Raw genomic sequence first — 22,243 nt, forward strand, 5'->3', positions numbered from 1 at the left:
TTTTTACTCTTTTGAAAGGTGGTAGACCACTGTGTTACTGATATGCTGCTAGTGAGAGACTGGCAAACAGCAGTCAAAGAGTTGACTGAAGAATTGAGTGATTAACACCAAGAGAAGGACAACCAGTCACTGTATTGCCTCCAAAATCAAGTTCTAGCAATATAAATGCTGTTATTTATCCCGTGTGTTACGAAGTTGTACAGGCTGCAGGAACACAGATGTGCTCTTCATATCTAGAACATTTTGGAGCTGAGATTGTAGGAGAAACTTTAGGAATTGTGAGACCTGTGGCTAAAGAGAAAGGAGCTGCACCATTTAACGTGGCAGAAGATGAATTGGGCAGGTAGGAAGAGAAACTGATGCTCGGAACAAAGAAGCAAGGGATTGCTTTGTGCCATGAATATTGCAACTCATTGCCCTTCACCGAGAGGAACCGCAGGGATCTTTGTTGCTTTTTCAAGGTGTGCCCCACTGGCAAGGTATATAAATGCTTTATATTGCAGTTCTAGACTTTCAGGGACATTCTGGACACTCTTGCTTCTTAAGTTGGCAGAAAGGGAAAAAATTACTAGTTTAAAGCTTGTCAAATGATTTGATAGTAAAAAATGCTATGTAAGTGGGAAGTTATTATTATAGCAGGTATGTGCTGGTGGTGATAAAGAGCCTGAAATGCTGAGTTTTGCTGGCAGTTTTCCATTTTTATTCTGGAGCAAGCCCTGTGCACACTCTCCTGAGGGCTTTAAAAACTGATAGTTGTTTTGGTAGCATTGAAGTGTCCAAAGGCAAACGGGATCCTCCTTTTCTCTTGCATTTCCTGCTCTTGTTTTTCTTTTTATTTGTTTCTTTCTTGAACATAAGCTGCCAAGTAGGAATATCTCCTTTTTTCACTCCTGCTGCTCAATTTTCTTTCTAATTCGAATAGCTTTTTTTCAAGTAGGTGTTCAGTTTTAGCAAGTAACCAGTGGTGCCGCATTTGCCTCTCTGTTTTGACATTTTGCCTGTTATCTCCCTACTATCTCAACACTTCTGTCCTTGCTGTTGCCCTTTAGATATCTGCCAAAAATTAGAAGATACTTATACTTTGTCAGTGCCTCGACTGTGCATAATAATTCTACCTTACCCACTGCAGTTAATGTAGAAGGTCACTGCGTACCTGACAGGTACTATAGGCAAAAAAAAACCCTTTCAGGTGTTATTTGTCAGCAAGGTTCATACAGTATAAATGAGTTTCCTACAACAGTGAGTTATTATAATGGTTGTGGTGCAGGTGGCAGACAAAACCAGGATGAAGCGTGTTTCATTCCCTATTCTCAGCACTGTAATTATTGTCTTGTCCATGTATTTTTATAGTTCAATTTACCTGAGCTTTTTAATCTTAATAATAAAACCCTTTTAGCATCTATGAATATGCGCTGTAAGCTCCTGGGTGCCAGTGGAAATACATGTATTGTCCCAGCTCTTTAAAACGGACCAGTAGGGAACAGGACTGTCTGGGTTACAGCAGAGCCGTGAAAATGATATTCTGATGGCCTTTTGGACTGATTCCATTGCAGGAGCAAGCCCCCAAGGCTCCTTTAAAGCAGGAAATGCTAAAATAGGCTTTCTGAGAGGAAAACAAAGCTTTCTGGGCTGTAAACCAAGCTGCAGCAAATCCCAGAGCTTCACTCTGAGTCTTTAAAAAAATTAATCTATGGGAATATTGTCTGTATTCAAGTAGAGTTCATTTCATGGAAGCCTTGTATCGGTGTGAGCAGATGTGGCGGCCGCCTCGCCGAGCTGCTGCCGTCGGGAGCCCCTGTCCCCAGGACACGCTGCTGGGTTGTCTCTGCCACTAGTGCTGTGCCAGCGCTGGCAAAGATGAGTTCTGACAGTCCGTAGTGTCTTTGTATGTCACAAGAGGAGCAAAACTGGATGCATAGGTGGAGCAGGGGTGGTGTTTTGCCTTGTAAGGACCTGTAAGCAGTACTTTTCTGGGTGAGCTGGTGAGCTTAGACACCTCCGAGCAAGAGTGATTCCACCCAGTAGAGAGCAGTGGAAAGGCAGCAATGTTCTTGCATTGTAACTGGTGGTTTTACCCTAGGTGCAGCTTCTGTTACATGTATAAGAAGGCCTGTACAGTTTCTGGCAGTGAGTGCCTGTGTTTCTCATGAGGCCTCAGAATTAGCATTATGGATGATGCTTTGATTTTTCTCCTTACCAAATGTTTTCCTGTAACTTGCTAATAACTTGTCAGTCCACGCAATTCCTTTCTGAGCTGATGGTAATTTTTCTTTTCATTTCTGACTCTGATCTTCATCTTATCAATGTCTTTAGGCTAGAATTTGCTTTTTCTATATTTTTTTCTCCTAGATAATGATAGCCTAAGTAACTCTTCATGCCCTGTTATCCTGTTCATTTTTGGAATTTTTTTGTAAGTCCCAGGTTCTGAGAGTTATTTATTGTTTAGCCTTAAGGAATAAAGCTAGATGAGTGATTCAACATCAGCATAGGCTATTTTGGTCTTGTGCTTCTATCCCATCCTCCCCCCACATACACTCTCTGTCCTGCAGTGTGCTGGTACTGACACTTGTCTGACCCCACAGTGAGCCTATTTAGGTAGCAGCTTCAGCAAGAAAGTAGTTCCATTTTCTCTGGCTGCAGTTCCAAGGCTGCTAATACAACATACCGGCAGGCAGCTGCCAAAATAGCTGCCAAAATGCCTTGTTCCCAGTTTCTCTGCTCCCATCACTCCTTGCTTATACTGGCTGTGGTGTTCGATGGAATCTTTCCTGATCTGCTTTAACACACTAAAGAAGCAGAAAATGTATATGCATATTTTTTTTCTTTCTGGGTTACTTTTTTGCCATGGTAGTGAATTAAAGTGGCCTGTGAAGGCATTTGACAAGTGCAAAACCTGGGAAAAACTAAACAGAGGTGGAGTCAAGTAAGTACCAGCAGTGGCACAAGGAAGAGAACAGATTTGGAGTTGGACTGGAAGGAGGAAGAAGGTACTGCACCAGGTCAGATCACCTACAGCTGCAGTGAAACTAGTTTTGCTCTTCTCCCACTTCTGCCCATTCATTCCTGCTCTCTTGAGTTGTGCAGGGGCTCAGTAAAATCAGTTTAGTCACAATCTCTAGTTCCTTCAAGAGTTTGCCAAGTCTGGAGAACGAAAATCGTGCATGTTGTCACAGGTACAAACTTGAGCCAAAAAACAATTCTAATGCAGAATTTCTCTAAGAAGTTTCTTTTTCCATGTGGAAATGGGACATGATTTTACTCAGGGGTAGATAAACAAGTTAGCCTTAGCAGTTGCAATACTTTTATGAAGCAAACAAAGGGATCTGTTTTTTCTAATGTTTACCATAAAGGTGTGGTACTGGAAGCGTGTTGAACACAGAGAGAGAAGGAAGCTTTTGGGCTGTTGACCTCTGCTGTTGCAAGCCACCACAGTCTTTTGTATATTCCTTTTTATCAATTCTCATGCTCCATTTAAAAACAAGTGAGGTTTCTTGCCATCCTAACTCTTCTAAAACTGTTCTAAATACACACTTCTAAGTTCCAGCCTAAATAAACTCATGATCATTTGGTTTGGGGCCAACAATAGGCCATTTTTGCTAAAATAATACAATGTAGATCTTTTCTGAGACATGAGTCCCATGGATTTTGTAATCCTGGCATCCATATTGTCTCTTCATCCCATTCCCCATTCATCCCCTTCATTCCCCATATCATCTCTTCTTCCCATTCCCATAAGTCAGAGTTACTGTTTTTAAAAAAACCTATATTAGGACCCAAGCACAAATGGGAGAACTATTAACGTTGAACCTATAAGGGAAGAAATGTCTCCATTCTTTTGACTTACATGTTCTGAAGTATTTCACGTATGGACAATTTTAAATCTCTTGAAAGGGTTTGAAAGGAGCAGAAGGCTCTTTGGTTACGTGTAGCAATGTAACCAAAGTGCTGGTTGTTGTAAAACAACAGATTGTTTTATTTAAGAGATAATTTGAAGGAAAACTTAATATCTGTAAATATTGGTCTGTGGTCTTAGATGATTGAATTGAGCTTTGGGGACTGTATAAGGTAAATGAAAGAAAAGGCATAAGAAGTGTAATGTTTAACCTTGGCTTGCAAGAGCCACATTTCAAAACACTTTTGAAGTTTAAAACACCAAATACAAGAAAGAGATTTTTTTGTATTATTTTGGACTTTTGCATTTGAGATGATTTCTAATAACTTCAAGATATTTACGGTCAAATATTTAAGTTTGAAAACAGTGTACTTTTGAAAGTTTCTGAAAAGAAAAGTTCATTAGGACGTCACTATTAAGAAGCAATGTTTAATAGGTCATGCTAATTAAAAGAGGACAGTACTGTTACAAATTACAAAAATAAAATAGGTCACAGAGTTCTAAAAGCAATCTATTATATATGCACCATGCACATTATTATTAATACATGCATCATTTGAATGTTTTAGAGACTGTTTCTAAATATACATACATATATATTCTAGTGTTTGATGTTGTTGCCTTTTTTAGATATTCAGAAGATTATTATCTTCACATAGTCACAAAACTGCAGAACTGCACCTGGAAAAGGAGACCAGAAGAATCTACAAAATTCAGGTAATTTTCATTGTCTCATTTAGAAAAACTGTTTATCCTAGATTCATTTAACAAGCTATAAATTTAAATCTTCCCTTTTGAAAAGATAATTTTGTATTGCTTTTAGGCTGCATTCATAGCTATACATTTCTATTAATCTTTTGATACTGGGGCTCTTGTTTATTTGAACTGTACAAAATGAGTAAGATAAAACAACTACACAAATGAAGTAATTTTACCTGTCTCCACTATAATGAATAGTTAACTAACTTAAGTGGAATAGATTAAAATATTCCTGACACAAAACCTACAGTATTAAAAAAAAAAATCAGTAATGTGATTTTGTCCATCTGAACTGGCACTCTGGTAAAAGACTGTGTAATGAAGCAGTATATTTCTTACCCCAAGACTATTGCTTTTATTACAGAAGTGCCCAAGGCACTCATTAGGTTTGATGCTGCATGTCATGGCCCCTGAGCATGTAAGCACGTGATTACATCTGTCCTTGTTTGGGATGGCACATAAGTACATGCTCAGTAGGGACAGTGATCCCTGAAAAGCTTCCACTCTCATTTGGGAATGCATCATGCTGGGTTTAGAGAACAGCTTCACTGTGCCAACCCTGTTTTCTCCAGGGGAAATATTCTTGAATTACATTATTACATGGATCAGAATTAAAGATTCTGTCATGATCATTAAAAATAAATAAACTGATGTACCTTCCAACTCTTTGGAGTTAACTAGCATTGAAAACTTCATATGCACACGCTCAGCAAGATATCCTTGGAAGATGTAGTTGGGGGCGGGGGGTAAAGCTTTTTGTGCAACATAAATTGCTGTGTTTGCTGCATATCATAACTGACTAATGGTGTTTCCCAAAGCTGAGGTGGGAGAATACACAAAGTTAACGTTTAAGAAACTTTCAATTAACTCAGGCAGGCTTTAGCTGTGCACAGAGGTATCACAGTATGATAAGGAGCTATAAAAGCAGCCCATTCTGTTTCAGAACACGCAGGTGTCTTGTACAGAGTTGACAAGAGGTGAAGCTGCTCTCATCTGTTCTTCGCCCTGCTACATTTTAGGGTTTTTGTTTTCCAGTCTTTTTTAACTTATCTTCCTTCTGAACGGACCAGCCACCACTTACCAGAAATTTGCCACTTCTGCTGTGGTAGGTGTATGGGTCAGCAGCAGAGTAATCACGCCTTGTTCCAGCTTGACTTCTTCATTTATTGCTTCTGCATTCTCCCTTACACTGGGCCAACTTCTTCTACATCTGCTAGGCCTGTGGGAATCGAACATGACACCCTCTATCTAAACCATCATATGAGACTGTTGGACTTTAAGTACAAGATGCTTACTGTTCCTCTTGCTGTCTTTGCCTTCCAGCAAGGAGTGTGGGTCATAAGTAGTTAAGATGGGTTATACAACCAATGATCAGACTGGAAATATTCAAAAATGAAGACTGTGGGGTGCACTAGGCCACTTAGAAAATGTGGACTCTATGTACATTGAGGTGAGCTTGCTAGCTTTAACTGAGCTCAAATACCAAGTGAAAAAAATCTTTTGATACGCATGGTTCAGCACAGGCTGGACAAACTCTTGTTACTTAATTTACATTCAAAAGCTGTGCTGTTAATGGTTTCATTGCTTTTTAACATCCAAACTAGCTAGAGTATTAACTAGTTCATATGTATACAACCCATGCTGCAATTCTGATGACGGTACTGTATATTCTTCTGTCTCTGAAATTTGATCTGCTTTGATATGATCCAAAAATTCCATTGATATGACCAAGGACTGGTACTTTTGTTTAGTGTGTTGAGAATGATTATTTTACAAAAGCTTTGTGTTTTTGCAGAAGTCTTTTCTTTCTTTTTCCAGTCTCTCAAACTCCTCTTCTCTCTGTTGTTTTCTGGAAACAGGACATTAAAATTTTACAGTTGTCCTTGCTCCCAGACCATACTGGAGACTTTCAAGGCTTTTAGCAGTTGGTCAATAGAGGCTTTAAAAAAAAAAGATTAAAAAAAAGAGAAAACCAAATTCAGTATAAAATTTACTGACTATATCTGTATACACTCCATGCTTACAGTAGTCCCAGACTTAAGCACAAGAGCCTGGAACTAGCTTTGCAAGGACACTCTTGAGAAATGATGCATCGACATCTAGAAATGTGGTGAAATGAATGAGTTAATAATCCCTTGGCAGTACACCTCTTCCTTTTTCTAACTTTGCCTAGTGTCAGTAATGCATAATAATAGCGTAATACAAATATTATTCAGTTCTAAAAATCTCATTAAGTCGGTAGATAAACACACCCATTTTGCAGAAGAGGAAATTAATCTCAGAGGGGCTGTGCAGCCGGAATTGGGAAGTACAGCTAGCCATCTTCAGGAGGAGAGCTTGAAGCTGCCTGTCATATTATTCACCTGCCAGTGCCACCAGAAGTGTGCCTGCTGACTAGACTGCAGAGAAGCTGCTTGACTTCTTTCCCTGTTTGCCCAGCTGTTAAATGGAGTGAACACTTACATGCTTGTCAGGCGTGGTGTCAATTGTATGACATCTCTGTATTATCCTGAAGTTCTGAAGAACAAGCATGCATATTTATAAAGGATTTAATGTCTTATGCTTCAGGGCATAAACTAACCTTTAATTAATAAGGTTCAACAGCAGCTTCCCGTGGGGTAGTGAATTTCTCAAAGAAGATTTCATGTGTTTTCCTTTGGAGCTTTTGCTGTTGGCTACCATCATACCGGTAGTGGAGTGAATGAATATGTGACCTGAGCCAGTAACTCTTATGTTCCTAGAAGACAGCACTGTGTGCCAATGAGTACACATCAATTCTCTTTGTAAGCTGCACTCCCAGCAGATCCAGGCCAAATAAAAGAATATGAATTAGAAGTGCAATGCAGGAAAGAAATACTTGTCTTTGTATTTGGCAAAAGGGTTAAGAGATGACAGCAATGTGTGGCACCAACCACAGTGTTTTTGCCAACCCATTGTACAGAAGGCAGAGTGCAGGATTCCAGGTTGACCCTCTACCACCTAGCTCAGCTTTGCCATGCAGCTGTGCAGACTGTGCCCACTTGTTGTCAGAGAGCTGCCCTTTTCCTTTTCCAAATGGCTTTCTCTAAAGCTGCTGTGCTGTGCATGCTCACGTGCACTTGGCTAGATTGCTATCTGGCAGTGGTCAGTGGTTCTTGACAGCTACATGATGTTTACCCATGTGTTTCTCAAAATCGAGAAGAATCATGAGGCAAGTACAAGCCATGATGTTCTCTTTAACACCTCCCATGGCTGTAGTCACTCTTCTCTGGCTGATTTTTGTCCACCCTCTGTCGGGCAACCACTTTCCTGGCCCTTCACTTATTTCAGTATCTGTAATGCTGACATCAGCACAGCCAGATTTAGGCTGCCCTCAGAGGAGCAAGTGGAAGCATGTGGTTCATTTGTCTTGCAATCTAGTTAAGATTTATTGTGCCCCACATTAGTGTTTGTCAGCCATTGCTAAAGAGGTTTTATCTGACTTTACAATAGATGCTAGCAAAGGTGATGTACCTACACCAGAAGTGGTGTAAATGGCGTCCTACTGGCAGTGATTTAGGGAAAGTCTTCTCCAATGTTTACTGCTACTGACATACAGAGAACTATTTAAGTCTTTTTTATTCAGACATTTCCTTTATGAAATCCAGCTGTGCTTCTCTTGGTTTTTTTTCTTTCTCTTGTTCTTTATGGCTCTACAATCATCTAGCATCTCCACATTATCGCTTTGTTTCTAAGCCTACCTGAATTCTTCCTCCCTTTTCAGGTTTACGTCAGCTCTAACTTGTTTTAGACAAAGCAAATCCTCAGATTTCTTCGTTATAAGAGAGGATTGGTACAAACTTGGAAAAGGAGGGGAAATAATCTAGCAGCCGCCTTGAAGCATCATTCTTAAAGCTCCAGAAAAAAGCTGTGCTGGGTAGCTTCCTCTGCAAAGGATCTTCTAGCTACAGTCAGTAGAGTCTCAGGTTCCCAAGGTAACCTGAATATTAATTAATATATTAGTATTCTTCAAAGGTTTTCCACTTAAAAGAAATGTTTCATTAGTGCAACAAATTACAGAGCCCAATTGGGTGCAAGCTGTAATTGTTTTGTACACCTCCACATCTCTCTGCTTTACAGTCTTTTAAGCTTGATTTATTCTTATTTGGGCTGTACACCCATGGTGCCAAATAATCTGCAGGTTTTCCCAATAGTTGCAACTCCTGTTTTTGCTGGAAGCTAATAAATAGCTAAAACAGCCCTCAAAGTGACTGGGGGGGGGTGGGGGGGAGGGAGGATATGGAAAAAGGCTGAGCAGATGCTGTTTCAGAGAAGCCTCTGGGCATTGTACTTCTGGGCTATCTCGCTGATCTTGAAGCCTGGCAAAGGAATGCAACAGTTCTTCAGGAGTGGTATCACACTGTGTGAGATAGCCCTCTGTGAGCTGTGGATACTGGGCTCCCTCCCATGGAAATACCATTCCCGACAAACCTTACTCACATCTGATAATGAAGGGACAAGGAAATTCCTATGTGTAAAATACAGTTTTTAAACTCCTGATGTTACACTGCAGTTTAGCTGGCACGCTGCTCCACTCCACCAAAATATTTTTAACTTTTTTAAAAAGAAAACAGTAGTACTTTAAAAAAAGAACCCTGGGTCTTGAAGAGAACAGTTAAAAGATCAACCCATTTTCCTAGTCCTGTAATTCCTCCTCCTGCTTTTTATTCCACTCGACCTCTATTACCCTTTTCCCACTTTAATATCTTCTGAAAAGTGTGTGTTAAACATTCCTGCAGACTATAAAATCCCACTGCTTCTTGAAGAGATTAATTTGTAGTGTGCTACACTGTAGCATATGTAACAGTATTGCTTAACACATCTGTGTACTGCAATGAACCACAGTTGAAACACAAGTAAAATACCCTGCAAGGTCAATTTATGCTTACATAAGCTCACACCACCATGTAATCAATAGCTTTCCTAACACTAAACAGATCAATAATTCCACTGTACTCTCTGAAATCTTCCATTCCAGTATACAAGAAAATACACAGAACTCTGAGATTACATTAAGGGTACATTTGCTGCGTAGGTTTAATAGATCATATGTAAAATCAGGAGTATATATTCAGAGACATATTTCTGTTTCAGAAGAGAAAAAGGCTGGGTGGAGAGAGAGTAATTGGTGACAGTTTGCAGAAATGGTTGAATCTTTTAATTGCTTTACAGACTATATACTTTCCTAAAGGTTGGAGGATTCCTATAAGAGGAACCTAATTTTGGATCAGACTGAGTTAATTATGTCTTCATGGTGGACTCTTTTAAGTAGTCTTTGGTTTGAAAATTTTATTACACTTCTTACATATTCAGCCTTGATTTCAGATTCAACCCTGTTGGCTTTCATTGTCTGAGACATTTATGATGTTACTTCATTTATAGACAGTTCAAGGGCTGTCAGTGTAGCATTCCCCTTCAACACGTTCTGTTTCAGGTATCAGATTTAACCACTCTTTTCTGAAAGATTGGAATATGTCATAATATGCCTCATTGCACTTAGATGCTATTGACTTGGGTTGACAAGGGCCTGAAGAAGCTCATATCATTGTCTAGAGCCCCCAGTGCAGTACAGTAAGACAATTGCTTGCTCATTATAAAATATTACAGCAGTGGACATAGGTAAAGAGTAGTCTTGCTGTTTGTAGTTGCACCCTTGAAATTTTGCGGTTATATAGTGGAATTTTTTGTGGGTTCTCTGTACTGTCAGGACAGTCTCTTCAATATGAAACCTCAAAGTCTTTGTTGTCTTCACATGTACGAAACAATAGCTCACATAAACTAATGATTAAAAATACCCAAGCTGGGTGCACTATTAAAACAAGCTATTAAACAAGCATAGACTTTTTCTGTTTATTAGTAATCCACAGACTTTTGTTGCTTGGAATACTTTGCCCTTTGTTCAAATGATATTACAAACTGTGCTGTGAAATACACTTAGCATCAGCCTTACCTGAGTTACAGCTTTAAATATTTGCTATTCTTGCTTGGTGTTTGGGTTTTTTTTTTATGTGGTGTTTATGTGTGTTGGGTAACTGAAGATCCACAAAGAGATACCTCTGTGTAAGCATCACTGGTGTGGATAATGTGCAAATGCTTTTTAACAGGACTGATAGGATACTCTTTGTGCAAGCAAACATTCGCTTGTACAGATGTTTATAAAAGGTGACTTGGAATCAAATGGACGTGGACCGTTACTAAAAGAAGCTTGGCAAGATATCTATTAAAAATCTCCAGTTGTTGAAATTCTGCACCTTGCCTGGGCAACCTGTTTCAGTGTGCTTCCTAATACTGAACTTAAGCTTTCTTTAGGGCAAATTAAGATGATTTTCCTCACCCTCCCCCCTGTGGCCTTAGAGGACAGTTGACCATCTCCTATTTAGAACAATGTTTTGCATATTTTGATATTTCTGCAGTGTCCATCACCATCCACTTTTCCCCTCCTCCCACCTCAGTTTAGTCCAATGTATAATGACAGTGAAGTATTTCACACTGTTCTCAGCAATGAAGAATGCCCTCTTGCCCCAGGTCTACAGGCACTGGCGTAGTCTACACTAAAGAAATACTATTAAGTACACGCAGTTTTGTCAGATTCTGCAGGCTCACGTCCCCCTGGGGGTACTGCAGCCCCTTGAGAGTCACAGTTAACTGTGTTGGCCCACCAGTCCAGCTCTAGGCTGGAGCAGACAATTCCAGTGGTACACTCTCTTTTCCTGTGTCCCAAAGTATGAGGCTGTGTAAAGTTTTGGTACAGAAGCAAGTGCCTTTTCACACCAGATATATATATCTGAATAAAATATTTTTAAAAAATATAGAACAAAATGACTTTAGCTAAGCATTTCTAATGAAAGAAGGTGTTCTGAATAAAAACCATCCTACTTACTGCAGAAGGATGAATCAAAGGTCCCTTGGTGCTTGTATCAGTAGTTTGGAGGAGTGGGGAGTTTTTAAACTCTGCAGAAAATCTTTTCATAAAGACAAACTTCACCCTTATAGATTCTTCCCATTCCATTCAGGGTAAGAGCAGTGCTGGCTTCTGGACCAGCTGAGAAACTCTGCTAGCCCTTGACTAATTGTTGACTGCCCTAGCCCTTATAGCTGGTTCAAATTGAGTTGTTGGAAGGAAAACGTTGAGATGTTTGCAGTCTCTTCAGGCTGTGTGCACACTGTGTCTTGTCAGCAGGTACGTGCAGCTTGTACGCAAGTGCTGAACTAGCTAAAATGCATATATTCATATTAGTGCAGAACCAAGCTGAGCTAATTAATTTTGCTGCTAGGACGGGTACAGTAGTTCAGGCTGAGCTTCTTGGCTACAGAGCTACTACAGGAGCTGCAAAGAAACTACATCAGAATATTTAGATCCTGCAGGTACTTACTGACTTCCACTAAATACAGGGGACTTTCAATGTGAATTAAGTATTTGCATTATGCAGAGGAGTTTGGAAACATGTACAGTCAAGGCAGCAGTCCTCTATTACTGCCCACAGTTCAGTGTGGACTAACTGCATAGCAGTTGGAAAACAACATTGTTCCTTTGGCTTGTCTCAATACTTTGATGGCTTCCTTCAAAAACCAGGATTTTCTTAAGTTCTCAGCAGCCACAAACCTGAAGAAATTATCTGGATGCCATGTGGGCTCAGAATTCCATCCCAGCTGACCTCAAGTACAAAAATGGGTCCAGTGTCCTTGGTCCACAAAGGACAAAACTCAGCAACAGCATCTGCTGAGCAACAAAAAATATTCCCCAGTGCAACAATGACTCTGTGTTGTCTAATATGAACAAAACTTAACAGACAAATACAGCACACCATTCTGGTTAGGTTATTGATGAAGACTATCACAACTGTACTTCCTCAGTTTTATGAGGTATGTTATTACCAGTCCAAAGGGTGTGGTCTTTTTCCAGGTACTGATTTTGTTCCATACTTGTTACAAGTGAAATTTCCAGATAATGCAATCAACTCCCTTTCTGCGTATCTTGGCATAAGAAATATCTGTGGTTGATGTTACGCCTCAGGATTTAAAAATAGCTTTTAAGTCTCACTCTGCTTCCAGCTGCTTGCAGGAGGAATGTTGGAGAGAAGGCTCCAAATAAGAAACTGGGGGTACCAACCTGTACTCCAAAGGAGATACTTTCTAAACATAGGGCCCTACAAAACTTGGGTACTTCGACTCCAGCTTCCTTCACTCTGGACTTCTGATGCTGTGACTGGATCATAAAAACACTTTATTCTAGGGCGACCCCCGAGTCTAGAGGCTCTGTTAACAACTGGCTTAAACCTTCTTGCCATAAGCTACATCCATGTTCTTACACATGTCGGAGGTGGATGCTCAGCCTGTGTAACAACATCCCGTCTTCCAAGAGCTGCCCCCATATCTCAGCGTTTTCTCCTGGTCAGAACAGATAATGTGGATCACTTTCTCCCCTTCCAAAGAAAATGTAGAGTTTGGCTTTAAGGTAGTACCATTTGGTGCTGTTAAGATTCTGACCCTTGTCTCTTATCCCACCATCTGGTTAGGAACTTTGTATGGTAGGTTTTAACAATTTCTCTCTCCCCAGGTGGCATGATACATGAGTTAAAATGTTGTCTTGGCTTTGCAACACCTTACATATAGCACTTGTTAAAAGAATTGACTTGTATGATACATGTCATAGTTTTATGAAGTACATGCTCTTTAGGGTGTCATTACCTCATGACAGAGGCCATGTAAGACATTAATACTATGACGACGGTTGCAGTAGTAGATTGCTTGAACTGCCCAGTCTCTACCCCTTCCTCGTTGTTTGCTGTCAGTTGTGGAGCTACTATGTGTTACAGCTTGTACAAAATCCTGTATGAACAGATTGCTAAATATATTGCCAGTGGGTATTACTGGCTGTAGGTTACATGCCTTCCCGCTGGAGCTGTGTATATGGATGCTTGGGCATGGTGGGATTCTGTGTCATGATTTGATTTAAGTGAGAGGTTTCTATTGTTACCTCCAAATATATATCATTAATCAATATGTATTTTCTTGTTCTCACTGCGTTGCTGAACTAGCCTGGGTCTGTTTTACTTCCTCGGTGGATCCATAATATTAATTTAAGCTATTACTTTCTTACTAATTCTGATACCTGTTTTTCTTTTTTTTCTTTTCCAGACTCTTTCTGCTTTTATTGAAGCACTCGTTCTTGTGGAATGAGTAATAAAAAGCAAAAACGCGTCATGTGTTTTAATAAATGTTATCTATCATCATTTTTCAGGTTCTGGTAGCCATCACACACAAAACAGCTGTTTTACTAAAGCTGGGCAAGAATATTCTGGCTTTATTCCTTCTCCTCTGAATGTCCCATGGTTGACACATAATATTTAGGCCTGCTTCATTTAGCTTTAAGAAAGAATTCAAGAAAATCAAAGTTATGGTTTTTGTGATTCCTCATCTCCATGTGATTGCCAGGGAGCAGTGAGGGACGGCTGTTCCCTAAGGACAGGGAGCGGGATCCCAGCACAATAACCTGGCTGGCAGGGTAGGGACTGGCAGTGGGGCCCATCCCACCCCCAGCCAGGAGTGGGGCAGCCCTAGCCCCGGGCACCGGGAGCCTCCCTCGGGATGGGATGGGCACAGCAGGAGAGCAGCCCTGCTGCAGTGTCACTGGGGCAGGGACTGAAGGCCCCGGGGGGCTGATGTGGGGTCCTGGGCCATGGGCAGGGTGTGGGTGGCCTTTGGGGGGGCTGGGCAGGGGTGGTGAGGTCTGGTGGTGCCCTCAGGGCCTGACAGTGATGTCTGAATCCTCCTATTACTGCAGTACATATTAAGGTTAGAAAGAACTGGTTATAGGAAAAAGTGTACAAGAAAGAACAGCAAGTGGACTCAGGTCAAGAGTGGTTCAATAACATCCAGTGTTCCCAGACTTAATCATTTGACTCTCCTGCCTCATTGCTTCATTTGTATTTTTCCATGTGTTTAAAATAGGACACTATATGCCCAGAGCAATTGTTTTCACCATGTGTGCACCTCCTGACCCACAAGAGCATAGTCTCAGTTCCATCCCCACCCTTGTACCTAGTGGCTTTCATTGACCACAGACCGCCCCTGCCCCTTAAGGCTTCAGGCAAGGCAGTGGGAATCACTGTGTTCAGGGAGTGGAGCTAAATATGGCTTGTGCAAATCTGAACTCTACTGTTTCCGCTCTCAGGAATAATATTTCCCATTAACATTCCCTGGTAACTCTCCTAGTATGATTATTTCAGTACTGTCATTCCCAGTGTTCCTCGCACATCAGGAAACTTTGTCTTTGAGGAGTTTCAGAACTCAGTATTCAAGACAGGTTAATATATACCAGTAAGCCATATGACAACTGAAATGGTACTCTTTCCTTTTGTATTTTATGTATGAATGAAACCAACCTTCCCAACTTCCCCCCCCATTTTGACCATTATTTCAAGAGAAGTGAGATTGGGAGTTATCCCAGACCTGTTCATTCTCTTCCCTGTGTTCCAGGAAACAAAATCCTTGGGTTCTTCCATGTGCTATACTATGCCTCATCTCCATCAGAAACAAAATTATGTTATTATTAGAGTGTACATTGTACATATGTACATTAGAGTGTACTCTGTGTACATTGTTGATAGAGTCTAATGAAGCAACTTCTCTTATCTGTGTCTTATGCTATTAAAGTCAGGTTACTTTCAGCCAGAATTGGGCCTGTATTTTTTAACTACTTCCGATGGTTTGGTTTAGCATACTCACTGAAAAAATATGAAATAAAACTTTTCTATTCCTCTGGCTCTAACTGTAAATATTTTTTTTTTTCTCCACAATTAACCTTCAGTGTTAGGACAGGAATTATCTTTTCCCTGCTGTGTTATCTTCTTCAAAATTCTAAGCAATTCTGTTATCAATGAATTTTATTCTCTAAATGGTTAGTAGTTCACTTAGTATCTCACCTAATGAGATAGCTATGTCCTACCAATTTGTAGATAATGGCTGGCCGTATTTCAGCCTTACAGCCTGAAAATAGGGTCCAGTGGCAGCAGAGAGAACATTGTTCCCTAAAGCAAAATGAATTTAGCATTTCAGGTCTGATGGGGCTTTTCATTGCATTTCACTGTTAATAATATAGGATGTTTACACATGTAATATTTTTATGAGTTAGGAGATAACAGGAATTGTTAGATGGGTGATAGCCTTCACCCCTACATGAAGTTCGAGTGAATCCTTTGCACTCTTATCTATTTAAGAACTTGTGCTAGGTGTTTCAGGGAGCACCTAGGCTGTCTGTCTCTAGCACAAAGATATCCATCTTCTTTATTTGCAAGTTGTGTTGTAATTTATTTAACATCTGTGATATTGTGCACAGGAAAACCGCGCTGAACAGTTGCAGAAGTGAATTACTAATTCATTGGCTTGCAACCATCTAGCTGTTCACTAAGTACTATAGCCAGTACTTCCCATCACCATTCTTTTCACCTCCTTGGTTCTTTCTTTCTTCAGCCTTCTTACAGTCACTTGTTCTATGTTGATTGAAATCACATTGTTAATTCTTTGGGGACTGAAGTCTCTCAGTGTTTCTATAATAATCTTAGTAATTAATAATAATGAGAAGGCTGATTACAACTTTTTCTGGATGGGAAAGGGAGACCAAGAGAGAAAAACAGGATAAGAAAAGGAATTCTTGGTCTGAATAGTTTCTGAACATTTGCTGTGAAAATGGACTTGCTCTGCAAAGCAAGTCAAGGGAAATGACATAATAGAGGGTTCATATAGTCTTTTGTTGCTTAGTTAATTAGAACTGGTTTTCATTCATCTAGTTCTCTACCACTGCCCTCCTGCTTATTTACCTGTCTTTGAGCAGGTTTTGTTTGCATTTTTTGCAGGTCAGAATTAGCTTCCTGCTGTGATGCAGTTCACAATTTTATTGCTTCTCAAAACAACACCCCACTGGGAAGTAACATGAGTTACGAAGTGGACAGTAAAAAAAGCATCCTCATTACAGAGGACATTTTTAAGATGCTGCCTGTGGTAAGAACTCTATCTTTGCCTGTCATTATAATTGCAGTATCATATATATTTTGGGTTAGTAATAGAGCTGCTTTGTTTGATTCCTCTGGAAGAGACCCTTCACCCCCAGTATGCACTTCTTCATTCACCTTGTAAGACATTTTTTTTCAGCTTCCGCTGCAGTGGTGGAGGCATGGACAGGGTATCAGACCAGATTATAGGTAGAGTTACTACAGAACACAAGTTGCAGCCTGACTTGGCAGCCAGCTGAATTCAAGAGTGAATCCTCTGAGAACATTTGCCTTGCTTTTCTCATTCCCATTTTCAAAGGCATTTCAGTCTGGAACAACATTTCATATTCCTATTACTCCCATGTCATTTCCAGTGCAGGCTTGGGCATATAACTTATGAAAGCTATTTTGGTGGTAAATCTGATACTGGATAGAATAGAATAGAATAGAATAGAATAGAACAGAATAGAATAGGAGTATTTCAGTTGGAAGGGACCTACAATGATCATCTAGTCCAACTGTCTGACCAATTCAGGGCTGACCAAAAGTTAAAGCATGTTAATAAGGGCATCGTCCAAATGCCTCTTAAACACCTCTCCAGGAAGCCTGTTCCAGAGTTTGACCACCCTCTCAGTACAGAAATGCTTCCTCATGTCCAGTCTAAACCTCCCCTGGCACAGCTTTGAACCATTCCCATGTGTCCTATCACTGGATCCCAGGGAGAAGAGCTCAGTACCCCCCTCTCCACTTCCCCTCCTCAGGCAGCTGTAGAGAGCAATGAGGTCACCCCTTGGCCTCCTTTTCTCCAAACTAGACAAACCCAAAGTCCTTAGCTGCTCCTTATAGGACATTCCTTCCAGCCCTTTCACCAGCTTTGTTGCCCACTGGGATGGGGCTTTTGCAGCCAGAAACACAGGTTGAGCAAAGGAATCAGATTTTGTAGCTCAGGACTTAGAATAGATGTATAAGCTCTGGAGACCAGACAAAGAGGGGCACAGAGATGTAGTTAATTTCTTGAAAGCAAGAGCACATGGGAACCCTCTTACCCATCTCTGGCATTCTTGATTTGTGAGATCCCAGCTGCCGTGAGTCTAGTCCTTTCTAATGCTGCTGTGAATCACTAAAAACTTCATTACAATAGAGATTACAGTGGTTTCAAATTTAAACTGAATGAAAGAAAAAAGTAGTATGTTTTATGTGCATATATACTTGCTAAGCTCGCCAGAGTTGTCTGGCCTTTGTGTTCTCCTACTGTCTTTTCAGAATTGAACAAAATATTTGAACATGATGTTTTGTAATATATTGCCAGGCAACATGATATCTGCCACCTTCCCCAGACTTTTTGCCTTGTTCTTAACAGTGTTCATGAACACTGTTATGTGTTCCCTGCTTCTCTTTGGGCAAGCTGATGAGAGAATGAGGAAGGATAATGCTTTGTGTAAGCAAGTTTTGACTCACTTTTACAGGTGGGTTCAGTTTCTGCAGTCAAAGTAGCCCAGCTGTTGGCCTCTCTGTTGAATGTCAGTGCTCCCACAGCAGGAGAGGCTGAACAAGATGTTTGAGATGTTCCTGAGACCCTGGGATAACAGCCAACTACCTTAATGTCAGCTGAAATAGCCAACAGTTTACATTAATTTGCTAGGTTGTGATCTGTGCTGGTTCACAAGTGGATGCACTTAGCTCCCATTCAGCTTCCTCACCGCAAGACAGCAGCCGCTAACAAGAAGAGGAGTAGAGAGGGTGAACAGCTAGAAACAGTAACCTCTTCAGTTAGCCATCGCATTCACCATGAGTTAAGCCAGGGCACGATTATCCTTAACAGCATCTTCAGGTTCCCCTAAATTAGTTGTTTTACATCAAATGTAATTGTGTGATGACAAAGTAATGAGCATTTACAAAGTTATCTTCTATTAGCTGACAAAGTCAATGACTATGTGACAGCTGCCAGTCTGTTACAGTGCAAAAGAAAATGGGTAAATTTTAACTATCTTCAGTACAAGTTAGTTCCTTAGCTTGTCAAGGATTCAGTCCACTACTAGATAATTTTTGTGTTAAGTGTATTTAAAAGATATTCATACAGTTTTAACCATCCAGTATTATTTCTCAAAGTACTGACAACTGCCTACTCTTGGCTCTTGGCTGCCCAGGCCTGGCAACCCTGTCTGCTGAATGGTGAATCCTTTCACTAGGATTTACCAGATTAAACCTGCAAAGACAAATGACTAAAGGCACAAAGAAAAAAATCAAAATATTTATAAGGCATTGGCTGTGTCTTTTTATTTGTTTGCAGTCCTCTGCTCTTTCAGTCTATCCCTTTAAGACCTGTGCCGTGGTTGGAAACGGAGGCATTCTGAAAAATTCTAGCTGTGGAGCTGAAATCGATCGTTCTGACTTTGTGTTTAGGTAAGAGCTGCTTCATCTTACTGAATGGTGTCAAATGTTTCTAAAAACTTGGCTGGCTAGGAAGCATGCCAATGCCAGTTTGTAGCAATGAGGAAGGATCTTGACAATTCTTTATTTCTACCTCTCTAAGGATAGTCCTGCTTTGTAGATTTCAGAACCCTGCTTCCTAACAGGGGGCTGTACGGATACATCTATGATTGCAAAGATACCTTGCCAGTGATGTGAAACGTGATTATCTGAGAACCTGAAATTTCTGTTCATTTAACATCCTTTAGGAGAGGGAACTTTTTTTTTTCCTTCTTTTTTTTTAGGAGAAGAGAATAAAGAAAACCCTGAAATTGAAATAAGAAACACTGGTATTAAATGTCACATGTTTACCTTTACCTCTGGTTTAACAAAGGGTTTACTTAGCCTTACGTTGGCTCACTAATGCAGTTATTTAACTGCTCCAGTACGTGTCTCACCTTCTGTTAGCCATCTAAAAAATTAGGCATCTAATTTAAGTAGTTTTTTTCAGCTCACTCTATAGATTGTGAAGAAACCCAGGCATGCTCAGAGCATAACTTGGCCCACTCTCTCAGTACGTGACTCACACTTTGTAGTTCCTACAAGGGAACAGAGTAACCAGGTGAAGGTTCTTCTCTCAGTGATGTCCAATCACACGGTCTGCTGCATTTTGTTTCCTTTCCTGTTTTTGACTAGTATTTGGGCTTTTCAAATTAAAAAAAAAAAAAAAGTCTTTCCAGTTAGGTAACTGTCTTAATAAACATGGGAAATCTACATACTAAGATGCTAAACTTACTAAGTGACTGACTTTAAAAAAATGCTTTCTTCATGGGTTACAGAAACCACTGTTTCTGCAATTGGGGAAGTTATGCTGCTGTTGTCTCATGAAATAGCTGTCAACATTGCTGTGCAAGCTGAGGGACTGGTATCAATCAGACTGTTTTTAAACAGAAAATAGTAGAAGATTTTCAGAAGAAATGCATTGTTTAGGCAAGAGGAGCAGTATTTCCTAGCAGTGAACATAGGGCATTCACAGACTGGCTCCTGCCGGGATTTTAACTTTGCTTCTGATTTGTGAGATGATTTATGAAAATGAGCTCTCTGTGCCCTGTTTTAACCATCTGTACAGTAGATTAAGTGTTTTTACTAGAAGTACTGTAAGCCTTATTTAATATTTGTAAAGTGCTTAGAGATCTCTGGGAGCTGACGTTGAAGGTGTCATTACACAAGAGAGGAATTTGAAAATAATAACTGTAAAGCATTTCTGTTGCATATCTATTTAAGTAAATGTTTCTCAATTTCAGGTGTAACCTCCCTCCAACCACAGGAAGCATTAGCAAAGACGTTGGCAATAAAACAAACCTTGTGACTGTTAATCCGAGTATCATCGCTCAGAAGTAAGTACTACTGGAAATCTGTTTCTGTGCAATATTGCATAATTGTTTGACATGATTTAGATTTCGTTGGAAATCCATTGGGATACCAGCATAGAGAGCAGTGCATGCAGATTACTTCATTAAGCCTTAGTTCCCATGTAAAATATGTACCAGTCTAAATGGAAATCTTTTAAACCTGGCCTTTTTTGTAGCAGAAAGGAATCAGCAATACCCAGGTTAACAAGTGCCTTGTTTGGCACCAGTCCACAATTTATGACAGAGTAAAATTGATGACTGCAAGCCCAAGCCTCTTCTTCCCCTCCCCCACCATGACCCTCATGACCCCCAACATAAGAACGGAATTGTAATCATAAATCAGGAAAGCTTGGAAATGTGTGTCCGACTATCAGTAGGACCGTAAGCACATGTTCTTAGGTAATGTGCTTAGAGGCTATTCTGATGAAGGCTGTTTCCTGAATGGAGGCCCAATTTCTGTAATCCATTTTCTCAATCCGTATGAAAGCTGCTCACACGCTTTTTTCTCAGCAAAGTTTTTTTTCACCATCTTGATGAAAAGAAAATCCAATAAGGCCCAGCTGACTAATCTGATATCTTCAGCAGGCTGGAACTGCAGCTTATCCATGAAAAGGACTGCTGTGGCATGTTATTTACTGCTTACTGATTTTACTGTATCTTATTCTCTGTCATATCTGTGTTTGTCAAATAGACAACATCAGGCAAAGCTTTTTTTTTTTTCCTTTAAAGGAAGAAGGAAAAAGTACAGTGAGCATAGAAATGACTGACAGGCATTTGTCATTGATTCCAGGATAGAATTTGATTTTTTGCAACGAGTATTAACTACCTTGATGCTTACCCAGCCCTTTTTGACTTAAATGAAGATGAATTATTACTTCCCCAAAAATAGATTTAACTCATTGATGTTAGTGGGGCTGCACAAGCATACAAGGAAGGAAAACTTTGTTCAGTGACTTAGCATCATTGGTGACTACTGACCTGGTGCACGATTTGTCTGGGCTTGATCAAAGTGTTCTGCCACAGCTGTACTCATTTTTTAGCCAAATTATGCCACACCAGGGTTAATAGGTGTTACACTGAAGAAAATAGCAGCTAAACCTGTGTGAGGACAAAATGAGATTATGAGAGGACTTTAGGATTTTAAAAAATTAATTATTTAAATATTCAGAGAGCACTGTAAATGATTTTGAAGGAGAAGCAGCTTAGCACCATTTAGCAGAACTAAGTTTGTTTCTTATCTCAGAAGACCTATTCTGAGTTTATTTACTTTACTTTGTAATTCTGTGTTTGGGTACTGGGTTAGTCTCATGTTATTCTTATTAAGGTTAATCAGCTTTTGAACTGTGTCTGTCAGGGTGTACAATGTAGGTGAACTCTCTTGAAGGAAAGAAGCACAGTTTTTATATGTCCTAATGGGGCTGGGGTACGCTGCACCTTACAGTGGCAGAGCTGAAAAGGAAGATAAGACGAGGTTGAGTTTTTCAGGCTTCTAGCTAAGGAAGAACAGAGATCTGAATTCTGTCCTGAAGACTCTTTATGTACTTTACACTGAGTAGAAATAGAGAAAATTCTTGGAGTAGAGGCCAGAAATACACCCTTCAGCCACTCTTCCTAGACATAGGCTCAGGCATTTCTTGCTTGTTTTGGCAGTGCGACTCTTGCATGCACAGGGGCCCAGGGTCAACAGGAGGGGCTGAGTCTCTCTCATTCATTTTGTTTCAGAGTCTGGTGGTAGTGGCACTTTTCTGGGAAGCAGAAGCTGT

General features: G+C 40.2%; 1 protein-coding gene across 1 annotated transcript in view; it reads left to right on the forward strand.

Moving 5' to 3' along the window:
* Positions 1-22,243, forward strand: part of ST8SIA6 (ST8 alpha-N-acetyl-neuraminide alpha-2,8-sialyltransferase 6) — a 37,747-nt gene that overhangs the window by 9,461 nt on the left and 6,043 nt on the right. The window contains exons 4-7 of the mRNA XM_075705722.1: positions 4,523-4,609; positions 16,525-16,669; positions 18,950-19,062; positions 20,373-20,465. Of these exons, the coding sequence (XP_075561837.1) occupies positions 4,523-4,609; positions 16,525-16,669; positions 18,950-19,062; positions 20,373-20,465 (438 nt within the window). The remainder of the gene's footprint in view (positions 1-4,522; positions 4,610-16,524; positions 16,670-18,949; positions 19,063-20,372; positions 20,466-22,243) is intronic.

The sequence above is a fragment of the Pelecanus crispus genome, chromosome 2, assembly GCF_030463565.1.
Source record: "Pelecanus crispus isolate bPelCri1 chromosome 2, bPelCri1.pri, whole genome shotgun sequence".
NCBI classification, from domain to species: domain Eukaryota; kingdom Metazoa; phylum Chordata; class Aves; order Pelecaniformes; family Pelecanidae; genus Pelecanus; species Pelecanus crispus.